General features: G+C 32.2%; 1 protein-coding gene across 1 annotated transcript; it reads right to left on the bottom strand.

Moving 5' to 3' along the window:
* Positions 1-5,968: 5,968 nt before the first annotated feature.
* Positions 5,969-11,175, bottom strand: LOC139892010 (ras-related protein RABB1b-like). Its single transcript, XM_071875038.1, has 6 exons — positions 10,877-11,175; positions 10,589-10,728; positions 7,738-7,820; positions 6,998-7,202; positions 6,382-6,450; positions 5,969-6,267 (listed from the first exon to the last, which is right to left on the bottom strand). The coding sequence occupies exons 1-6, from the start codon at positions 10,920-10,922 to the stop codon at positions 6,178-6,180; spliced, it is 633 nt and encodes a 210-aa protein (XP_071731139.1). The 5' UTR covers positions 10,923-11,175; the 3' UTR covers positions 5,969-6,177.
* Between the last annotated feature and the right edge of the window lie 1,341 nt (positions 11,176-12,516).

Raw genomic sequence — 12,516 nt, 5'->3', positions numbered from 1 at the left:
TATAAAGCCCGCTAACAACCCCGAAATTTACAAACCGTGTATATCAATAAGTATTGCAACATAAAGACACGGGAGAACTAAAAACACTATAAAGCCAAGAGTATAGTAAAAGTGAATAGATTCCTCCGGCGGCAGATGAAAAAGAAGAATGATAGATATGAAAGTTAGGAGTATATCATGAATCAGAACTGGATGAATCATGTTGACAAATACCTTAAAGTATGAGTTGAGGGAGGAAGAATAGAAGGTGAGCTACGGAAATAAATGAAACGGAAGAGGTCAATTTATAGCAAAATATCAGACATAGCAATCGAGGTAGATTACGCATTTAATCAAAGGAAATCTTAATTTCCTTAAATTTCGAAGAATCGAATCTTATTTAGATTATGAAGATTTTCTATTCCTTAAATTCCGGAAATCAATCGTTACTACGTCAAAAGTTAAGACGAATCCTTATTCTTCATTTCACTTTATTACGATAACTTCCCTCATACGCTTCGAGTAATCGGATTGTTTTGTCCATGTTATTCAACGGTGATAAAATTCTATTTATCAACTCATATTCGTCATGAAAACATTTTTATTGTTAGCCATGACGACCTCACTCAAATTTCGGGACGAAATTTCTTTAACGGGTAGGTACTGTGATGACCCGGAAATTTCTGACCAAATTTAAACTTTATCTTTAAATGATTTAATGTTTTCGACACGATAAGCAAAGTCTGTAATGTTGAGTCTCAAAGTTTTGGAACTATATTCATGTAATCAATTATTCTTTGACTGTTCTCGAAGATTCACGAACATGATTTCAAGTTATTTAGTAAACGATAGTATCATTCGATTACTGATTCGATTGATATTTAGATAAGTTAACTAAAACGTTTAAGATGAACCAGTAAAACACTAATTTGCTACAGTATTTTCGAATTGCTATAGTACCCGAAAAGCTACATTGTTTTCGAAAATCACTATTTGCTACAGTAAAAAAACTTTGCTACAGTAAAACACTATTTCAAAATGAAAATTTATATATGTATATACTACGAGACGATGATTTATAGAAGCAAATAACCAAAACACTTAATTGATTAAAACTACACTTCGAGTGACCTAGTTTATCAATGATTAAGTTTAATTTTTGACAAAGGTACGAGTCACGAAACGTAAAGAGCGAGTTTTCTCAGCGTACGAAGGGACATTCGAAAAACCGGAACCGGGACATAAGTCGAGTGACGACGTACGACTTATCGGAATGAAAATTACAAGTCACCTATACACGAGAATATAATATAATATATAATTAATTAATTTAAATTATATATATATTATATAATATATTTAAATATGTCGACGAACTACGAAACAAAAGGTAATGAGCTGGAGCCAGGTGGCCATGCGATCGCATGGCCAAAGCAAGGAAGACCCATGCGATCGCATGGGGTCTGAGGACAGGCCACATCTATATAAATCGATCATTTTTTTGGTTCACAAACACAGATATCTATCCATTTATCTCCGTATTATTATTATTATTATAATTTATATTTATATTATTATTATTATAATTATTATTATTATTAATATTAAGATTATTAATAATAATCTTATTATTATTATTATTATTATTATTATTATTATTATTATTATTATTATTATTATTATTATTATTATTATTATTATTATTATTATTATTATTATTACTACATAAAATACTACTACGAGGTCTTGAGCGTGTCACTTTCAAAATGATTTTTCGAGCGGGATAGAGCTAAGGAAATTATGGGTTATAACTATGGAGGTTATGGGTAATGTTCGAGGGTATGCTCATAAAGTCAAAACTAGTGTTTATCATCTCCGTTGCGTCTACGTACTTTCCTGCAATATTGAATCACAATATTGATATGTGAGCATTCATATCTTATCTTTTATATATTAATAGTGTATACATGTCTAGTGCTCGAGTATATATATTTATGCATGCTTGTTTGCTAAATTTCGTCGTTAAACAGTTTATGATGAATCACGAATTAAATACATATATTACTGATAAAAGGAATATGATATGCATGTTTTTGGAAAGCTGGCGAAAAATCAATAACTTTTCATTTAGATATCGAATAGTTTCGATAAACGGATTAAAAGATATGACCAACTGAATTATGATTGACGTTAATTGAAATTGCTTTTGAATCTGCAATTAAGATTTAAACAACTTGTTTATGAGATTGATAAAATGGATTTTTAAATATTACCAGCCGAGTAAATGAATTCTTATATAAAGCACGTCTCGTTTTGTTGAACTATTGTCAAAATTGACTTTTTGAAACGACTTTGGATAACTTTTGTATGTTGATCTCGAGCATTAGGATTGTGATACACTATGACCTGACATAGCTTGATAGACATTTATTGACCAACATATGTTCTCTAGGTTGAGATCTACGATTATTTGGTAATCCGAGTTTCGGTCACATTTTGGTGAACGACTTTATATGCTGCTAAGGTGAGTTTCATTTGCTCCCTTTTTAATTGCTTTTACAATCTATATTTTTGGGCTGAGAATACATGCACTTTATTTTAAACGCAATGGATACAAGTACATACTAAATTCTACACCTAGTTTGAACCGAAAATCCCTTAGCTTTGGTAACTAGTAACTGCCGGTTATAAGAACTGGTGGGCGTGAGTAGTTGTATATGGATCCATAGGGCTTGATATTCCCGTCCGAGCTAGAGCGCTAGCCTTTTAATGTACGTATGCTATTTGAGAAGCGTACACGTTGGTTTGCGTGTATTATTAAGATGATTATACAAAGGGTACAAATTATATATACGTTAAGTTTAGTTACCAGGGTGATCAATTTCGTAAAATATTTTGATAAACGTTTCTGGATGAAACAACTGAAATCTTGTGATCCACCTTTATGTACAGATTATGTAAAACATTAAAACTATGAACTCACCAACCTTTGTATTGACACTTGTTAGCATGTTTATTCTCAGGTTCCCTAGAAGTCTTCCGCTGTTTGCTTATATGTTAGACAAGCTATGTGCATGGAGTCTTACATGGCATATTTTTCAAGGAAACGTTGCATTCACCAAATCATCGCCATGTATCTTATTTTGGCTGCATTGTCAATGGAAGTACTATTGTAAACTATTATTTACGGTGATTGTCTATATGTAGAAATCATCAGCTGTCGAAAACCTTTGATTTAAATATTCATTTATGGTGTGCCTTTTCAAAAAAATGCAATGTTTACAAAACGTATCATATAGAGGTCAAATACCTCGCAATGAAATCGATGAATGATGTGTTCACCCATATGAATTTGGAGCGATCGTCACAATGCGCGTTGCAGTGTAACATTTTAACGTCTTATATAAAATTAATGTTATGCGAGAACTGGAAAAAAATGCAAAAAAAGAAAGAAAAAAGCGGCATCAGGACTCAAACTCACATCTTTTCCCTTACGAACTCATGAACTTACCACTTACCTTAGTCATTCACTTGATATAATCAGTTAGATTTGTTTATTATATATATATATATATATATATATATATATATATATATATATATATATATATATATATATATATATATATATATATAGTAAATGTTTCTTTAAAGAAAACAAAAAAACTCCCTTTAAAATATAGTTAGTTACGTTTTGTTCGTAAAATTATTTCGAGTTGAACAGTGGTTACGGAAAAACCTAACTCGCGACGAAAAAGGAAATAAATTCCGTTGAAAAATTGGGTGAATTTTATTTGTTGATTATTATATTAAATTAAAGAGTTATGTTTTAGTCGTTCAAATTACCATTAGTACACAATTTTATACATAAACAATTACATGTATTATCCCCTAAATATACTTCATTTTACACAAATCTTCCTTTCTAAATACGACATGCTTTTACACATAAAACTACCAAAAGTTTTGTGGCTATTAGTATATAGTTAAAAAATACTAGATGGAATTCTACTTGTATTATGTTCAAAAATATTTTACGACAAAAAGATACGTTAATCAGTTTTAATTATAGACTACTTAGAAATGGATATTCCGAGGTAATTGAAGACCACGAATGAGATGACTTGGAATCATTAACAAGTTTTATACAAGTTTTAAAGAGGAAACGACAAAATTATCGAGTGTTTATTACCCATCTAGCTCACTAGTTTTACAACAATTTTATATAATTACGGGAAAATTTTGAAAATTTGCGAATATAAATAATATTATTTTTAGACAAGCCATTTTTCATATAAAAAAAACTAAAAGAAATATTTGAACAAATACTTAAGGTTTTTAAGTGCGGCCGCACTTGACCCACGAATAAATTTTAATGGGGTGGAACTTATGATGACGATAATATACCAACGTATGGTCCCGACGACGAAGAACCCAACTATATAAATAACCAAAAAAACGAATTTAATACCGTTTTTGGGCAATTGTTTGGTATTTATGAAACAATATATGGTCTACAAGCAAACCTGATTGTTGACCACCTTATTAACCACAACAAAATATGGTCGACAAGCAAACTCAATTGCTGCCCCAAGACCTTAATATAAGTCTCTTTAACCAATTACTTTAAGACACTTTGAAGCGTGCACTAACCATGAATCCCGATCAATTTCACAACCTTGACGTTTTAGCTTGGATGAAATCAAAAGAAGACATAGACACCTTTTCAATATTATCCGTTATGGCTCGTAACTTATTTGTCGTTCAAACTTCAACCGTAGATTTCGAATCGACCTTTTCTTTTAGCGGTCGAGTTATATCGGATAGAAGATCGAGACTTACCTCCCAAGCCGTGCAAGTTTGTGTATGTTTGAAGGATTAATTGGACGGGTAGATAGGATACGAGATCAAACGTCATTAGAATGTCTGTTAGACAATGATGTTGAAGATTGTATAGAGATGTAAGAAAATGAAGTCGAATTATCACTTTCATCAACCGAAGGAAATACCGAGACCAAATTGGATGAAAATGAGTATAATCCCATTGTGATGGATGAATATATAGCAAGTTACCAACTAATATTTGTAACGGCAACGTCTTTGAACGGTGTTGTTAATGACCCCCAAATTGTAGAATACGAACAAAGAAATAACGCACAACAAAGCTCATTTAGTAAAGTATAACGGGTGATGGGAATGCCGAAGCTCGGTATACTTTAGTCGTAATACATTTTCCGGTGATGATTATGCCGAAGCTCGAAATGTATTGAACTTTTATATAAATTATAGTTGTATCATTCAAATAAAAGTGTTGTTATTTATAGTGGTAATCTTTATAAATAAAAATGTTGATATTTATATTATTTCTTGTGTTAAGCGTTATATGTTTGATTTATATGGAATAAATTAATGTTGTTAAAACCTTTAATAGATTGAACATGTAAAAATATAACAGGAAAAATCGAATCCAAGTCCCAGAAAAATCCGAAAAAAACCCAATCAAGAATCGAAAAAAACGATTCCGAAAAAAATCAAAAAAAAAAACCGACTCTGAGAACCGGAACTGGTTCAGGAAAAAACATGATTGTTTTGTCTGTTTTTTAAATCGGGATCCGATCTTTTTGTCCGGTTTGTACACCTATTGGTTATAAAAGTTTATTGTTTTTCGATCTATGAATGCTTCTTGTTAACGTCTGTTAGTCCCAGGGACTGCACACGCAGGTAACCGGTCACCAATAGCATACATTAGATAACTTTTTGAAAGTATGTGACGTACACTGATATTTTTCTGAGTATATACCTACATTAAAACAAAAATAAAAGTATAAAACTATTTGATAGCCTTAACCCAAAGAATAATTCTCCTTTAGAGGCGTCCATAAATGTCTGTGGTCGAGTAAATAGCTCTACAAAACGAATGCATTCTTCTATTTGAGTATTGAAAACAAACGTTAGTTTTCATTTTTTTCATGCTGCAAAACATAAAAAATAAACCAAAATATAAAGGTACTTTTAACCTTTTGCATATATTCCCAAGCAGCACTATTATTACTTTGGCAGGCTGGGAAATCTTATATTCACAGTTTCATGTCACATAGCATGAAGACCATCCATAGTTAAGGACACCAAAAACAAGTTACTTGCATATTACATTCTCCAACATTCATTCAGAAATCAGTCGATAATATGCAATTGAGATTAACTACAACATCCACCAGTTTGTGCAACTGTTCCATCTCTAGCTCCTGTGCCTTGAGGACGCCCATATCCAACCTTGATACCCGATGACTAACAATTTCAACAAAAAAATAAATAATAACAAATAGTCAGACAGAGAGTCTTAATGCAACATAATTCGGAGATTCAAAAATTAAACAAAAAAAGAATGAAACAAAGTTATACCTCATTGGACACGTCAAACACACCTCCCTGGATCTTCTCAAGTATCTTTTCAGCAGTCCTCAAAAAAGCCTGTAATCAAATTTATTTAAATCTTTAAATATACTTCCAAATTCTATCTGATGTTTGCTACGGAACATCACTATTTTCTAGGTCACGTTTATGTCACTCCTAGTATGTAGAAGATGGGATCCACACAAAAAATTGGAGCTAGATGAGTTTGTACAGGTGGCAGCAAGATAGGCAGGTTGGGTGTCTTTGGGTCATTGTTATAAAAACCATTTCCAACTTGCGAACAGGGTTTCGGAGCAAAAGTGGCTAGCTGAAAGCCGGTTTTTGGCTGGTTTTAAAATGCAGAACAGTCGGACCAGTCAAGCCGGAGCCGGTAGCCAGTTATTAAAACATGTCGAAAGATATTTGGGTTCAAAAGGTCATACATTAGCATGGGATGAAGCAGGCCACGTCATTTATTAGTACGGACTGAAACAGGTCGGGTCAGATTATGATAAACAGTAACAGGTCATAATCATTACAACAAACACGGGACTACTATTATACAAAGATATAAATATTGAATTAGAAAATGATTTAGAAGATAGTTTGCATTATGAAAAGCTACCTCCTCGACAAGTTGTGAAATTCTAGCAGATGCCTCAACGAACAAGAGGTTATTTTCCTTTGCAAATTGCTGTCCTTCCTCTTTGCTAACAGCCCTTCGGTGAGAAAGATCGCTTTTATTTCCGACAAGCATGATCGTCATGTTCGGGTTTGCATGCTGGCGTGCATCTTCAAGCCAACCAGCTAGATGATTAAATGTTTCTCTCCTATAAAAGTCAAACCACATATAACTTGTTAAAGATCACAATACCTTCATAGAATAATACACTAGTAAACAAATTCTCGAGTATTTAAACAATAAGAAAAAGTTTATAGGTTATAAGAAGGACTTGCATATGTTAAGAATCCTTGTGAGCACGCGTCGTTTGGGGACTAGCCCATCCTGACTCGTCAAAAAACGCCTTAAAAGTCGTTCAATGCTAAAAAGTAGGGTCAAAGTCGGGCCGATTCGGGTCTGAGTCGGTCAAAGTTAGGTAATAAAATTATAATTTTTAAAATAAGATTTTGTGCATTTATCTATGTTTTGAAATATTTATGTTTTATGTTTGATATATTTACGTGTAATATATATGTTTAAGTTATTTATTTACTACCAAAAGTAAACTTTAGTCAACGCCCACCTCGTCCCACCAACCGACTCGTCCCCGACTCGGGACTTTTACAACCTTGTTTGTGAGAGAAGATTTCCATGCACAAAACATAAATAGAAATATAATCACGTATTTAGATAATTATATGTACCTGGTAATGTCATAAACTAGAAGTGCCCCAGCTGCTCCTCTGTAATATGATCTGGTGATTGACCTAAATGATTCTTGTCCAGCCTGAATCAAAATATAAGGTTCCCGATCAGTATCTAATTTGTCAAGATAAATAACAGCACACATAAACGATGCTACAATTACACATTGTGGAAGTAGATACGAGGTTATTACACCACATGCAGAATGTCATCTTTCAATTTAAAAGTCAAGATAAACAACAAATCATATAATAGTGATGTATGAATTACAATTACCAAATAACAACTTAATTCACCATCCAACTTTAGAATTCAGTGAACATTGATAGGGTACAGTTACCACTTATACGTGGTTAAGTTTTGGACCTTTCTTAGTATTATATACTCCAAGCAAAACTTCTTTAAGATCTGACTTCAAGTTTTACTACAACTTAAATCATCCCAGATTCTATATTTCTTCAGCACTTTTTTTTTTATCCCTAGTGCAGCTCGACATTATTAACTTTTTTGCTGTCTAGAGAATTTAGTTTTCAATGAACTACCAAGGTGAACACTTTATTTAACATCTCTTCAGAGTAGTTCAGACTCTCTATTATAAAGAAACTTTACATACAACTTAGAGCACTTGACCAAATATATTGTGTGAAGCTAAAGTAGATCCTTAGTTCTTTACATATATAACGGGTGTGTTTAGATGAAACTAGCTGGAGCTTGAGCTTATAGCTGGAGCTTATGGACTAGAGCTGGAGCTGGAGCTTATTATTAAAGTTCGTAGCTGGAGCTTATTATTTTATATAAGTGTTTGGTAAACTAGCTGGAGCTTATAGCTGGAGCTTATGAGCTGGAGCTGGAGCTGGAGCTGGAGCTTATTTTTGAAGCTGGTAGCTGGAGCTTATTATTTTTATAAATGTTTGGTAAACTAGCTAGAGCTTCTTTTTCAGTTCATAAGCTCTACTTTTTTTCATAAGCTACTACAAGTAGCTTATTTTTTCAGAGCTTATGATTTTCATAAGCTCTACTTTTTTTGTCTACCAAACGAAGCTTATGACTTAAAGCTTATGAAAATCATAAGCTCAAGCTCTCATAAGCTTCCATAAGCTCCAATAAGCTACGCGCCAAACACACCCTAGAAGTAGCTTATTTTTCTAGAGCTTATGTTTTTTCATAAGCTCTACTTTTTATGTCTCCCAAACAAAGCTTATTACTTGGAGCTTATTAAAATCATAAGCTCAAGCTCCTATAAGCTCTCATAAGCTCCCATAAGCTCCTCTACCAAACACACCCAACATTTATCGACTTCCGTCGTGATGGACTTTTTGTCCTTTCTCTTTCGAAGTCATTTTGACTTTCTGAGCCTCTACCACATATAAACTTAAAGTAACTGATATCTGCCACTCCTTATTTACACAAAACTTATTGAAACCCTTAGCATGTCAGTTTTTAAACTGTTATCTTACTAATCACACAGCATCACCCATCAAAACATCAGCAAACGAATTATCATCTTTGTCTCTATCATTTTCCATTTCTCAATCATAATACAGAATTCATCACCATTGTTCATTCCCCAAAAGATTAATCATCCAAAAATACAAAAACTTTTAGTTGACTTCATACAATTTTATAGAGTTGATTGGATCCACCAAATTCTTTATCAGCATGAAAGTGAAGTTAAAATCTCCTTGGATTCATCACATCTTTGCAATTTACTATTACCCGTCGTTTGCAACTTATTCCCCATTCACCCATTGTTTTACATTAATTCATTTTTAACTATCATCTTACTAATCTTCCTTCTAATTCCTCTCAACTACAAACCACATCAAACCATTGTTATTCCTTTATTCTTCTTAGTTGTTTAGTCACCTAAAATATATGTAACCACATAGCTAAACGTTACACACAGATTTCATAAATATTTCTTCACACTACTATTCAATCGAAATCTGGTCATATAACTGATAACACCACAAGTAATTCTATCATAAATCTTCACTGTCAACAGGAATATTAACTCGGAACAGCAACTAACACGAACATTACTATCCAACTGCATAATATACACTCAACACATTTCTCAAGAAATCACCACAATCCAAGAACAAAAGGAATGAATCAAGAAAATGACAAACTTTGGTACATAACAAAAAAACCTCAGTCACACGCGTTTTACTATATTCTAATCCGTAAACTAGAGCCAATTAACAGAGATAGACACTGATAAAATTCCTTTGAATCAACAAAACTAACAACAGTCACCAGAATCATTCTGCATAACATCTATAAAGAGTGGCAAGGCTAGCTTATAACCTGTGGTGTCTTTTAAAACTACTAATCCGAAATATTTTTTTCACAAAGTAGCATTTAAAATTGTGTACTTCCACTAAATATAATCCAATATGTTTTTAGAATTTATGATTTTATAGTATGATGATCCATTAAGATATTTAAAATTAGCCACTTTAGGGACCCCTTTGAGTTTTGATCCAAATCATCGAAAACTTACACCAAAACATATAACTCTAAAAAATATAAGCAAAAAAATTACTAGCAATCAGAGGCGAAACTATTTTGGGGCAGGGTGGGGGGCCCGCCCCCAGTGGATTTGCAATTTTCGTGTGTAATTTTAAGTTTTTCGACTTTGCCCCCAGTGAATTTTTTTCCCCAAAACCTTCCAATTTTGCCCAAAAACCTCCATAATTTGCCTAAAAACCTCAATTTTTTTGCCTCAAAACCTCCAAATTTGGCCAAAAAAATTGTTACGGTTTTAAATTTTTTTTTTTTTTTTTGCAAAATCCTAGTTCCGCCACTGCTAGCAATAGTTACCAATCAAATAGATAAAATACGTACAGTATCCCAAATCTGAAGCTTAACAGGCCTGCCATCAACGGTGATCATACGAGCACCAAATTCAACTCCGATAGTCAAATCATGAACGGGCTGAAACCTTTTATCAGTGAATTGCAACAGCAAACACGATTTACCCACACCTAATGACACAAATCAGTTAGGTTTATTGTATAAATATTTTTTGGAACTTCATATGAAAGTAACTGATGGTTAGGGTTTAGATGATTAACTAAATGATTGATCATATGGATAAAATAGAGAGAGAGAGAGAGAGAGAGAGAGAGAGACCTGTATCGCCGATGATTATGTACTTGAAAAGGTAATCGTAAGACATTCTTAATTTTTAGTATTTGTGTAGCCCTAACACAGCGATGAAGATGATGTTGCTGACGAAAATCGAAAAACAAAAAAATACAAGTCTAAAACGAAATATGGTTTGGTAAAGAAATTTGACTTTACTTGACGGATACGTCAAATTATAGAATCTCTCGTCCTTGATACTATATTGATGGCAATGGGCTCCGAAAAATCCTCAATCCGTGATGGTTGGATAAATTTATGAAATCTTAATCGTGGTATCGGAATGGGTAAAAAATGTACTCGTAGACGGATCACAAGCGAATCGTTAATATGCAAAAATCCATCGCGGATAAAATTCGATCCACAAATCTATTAAAGTTTTATAATTTAACCGTATTATATATTATACAAATATTATTTATATCTGTTAGTTATTTGAATAGGATATTAATAAACTCTTATAAAATATTATATATGTTATTATTTAAATAATTATATAACGATAATTTATATAATGATATAATTTAAAAGACTAATCAATTATTTTTTTTCTTTTTTTAACGGCAAGCTTACATAAGTGTATTATTTATATCAGCGACGCTCAAACCCATGACCTAACCACCAGCCTCAACACACAAGGTGAAGGAGATGCCGTTGAAGCAATGCTTCGTTGGCAAAGATTAATCAATTAATTAAGTATTCGAAAGTTTCAAATTTGATTAATTATATCAATTTCCAGGATAATGTTATAGTGCTTGAAAAGTTTGTTAAATATCTTGTTTGTTTAGTGATAAATTAAGAAAATGTATTTTCAGCGAAAAAAACTTATGTCATTATATTAAATATTGAATTATATTAGATCTCGTGATCTATATCCATATTTATTTTCATTTAGTTTTTGTTCATTCATATTCATATTCATTTAATATCAGTTCATCCATCAATATTCATATTTAGTTGAATTAAGCGGGTTAATGGATTTCCATTAGATTTTTAAAAAAGAAGTATAACATTTCCTAATATGCGATTTCCTAAAATGTGATGAAAATTGAAAACTTAATATAACAAAAATAAATATAACATGGCATAATTAAAATCTATCCAAGAATATTTAATCTTTGTCGAAGATAGAATAGAATTTATTAAATTTACTATTAAAAATAGATTGTGAAACTTTAAAGATGTAAGTTGTATGTTTAATTTGTTAGATATATGTGTTTTATTGTAATATATCATAGTTATAAGGTTGAAAACAAATATGTAAATCGAACGGTAATGCATTTTTAATATTAATATATCTATATTTATGTATTAGTATATGTATTTCGGGTGTTAATGGATATATCAATGAATGAAACTTTTCATCCATATCATTTAAGTTCATCCATGTCCGTATGCATACCGTATCCAAATCCATTTAGGTTCATCCATATCTATCACGAAGCGGGTGGATCGGGTGGATATCCATTGGATCGGGAGGTCATTGCCATCCCTAGTGGTCGCTGCTGCTTTTGTAGAAAGTTGTTGAAAAATATGAAAATATGGAGGCTTAATACGTTAAGAAGATAACTGAGGGTTTCAAGTTAAAATTAGGCGATAACTAAAAGAGGACATGAGAAAGTAGGAGA

The sequence above is a fragment of the Rutidosis leptorrhynchoides genome, chromosome 2 (genome assembly GCF_046630445.1).
Source record: "Rutidosis leptorrhynchoides isolate AG116_Rl617_1_P2 chromosome 2, CSIRO_AGI_Rlap_v1, whole genome shotgun sequence".
NCBI classification, from domain to species: domain Eukaryota; kingdom Viridiplantae; phylum Streptophyta; class Magnoliopsida; order Asterales; family Asteraceae; genus Rutidosis; species Rutidosis leptorrhynchoides.
This window is presented reverse-complemented; position numbering and strand designations above follow the sequence as displayed.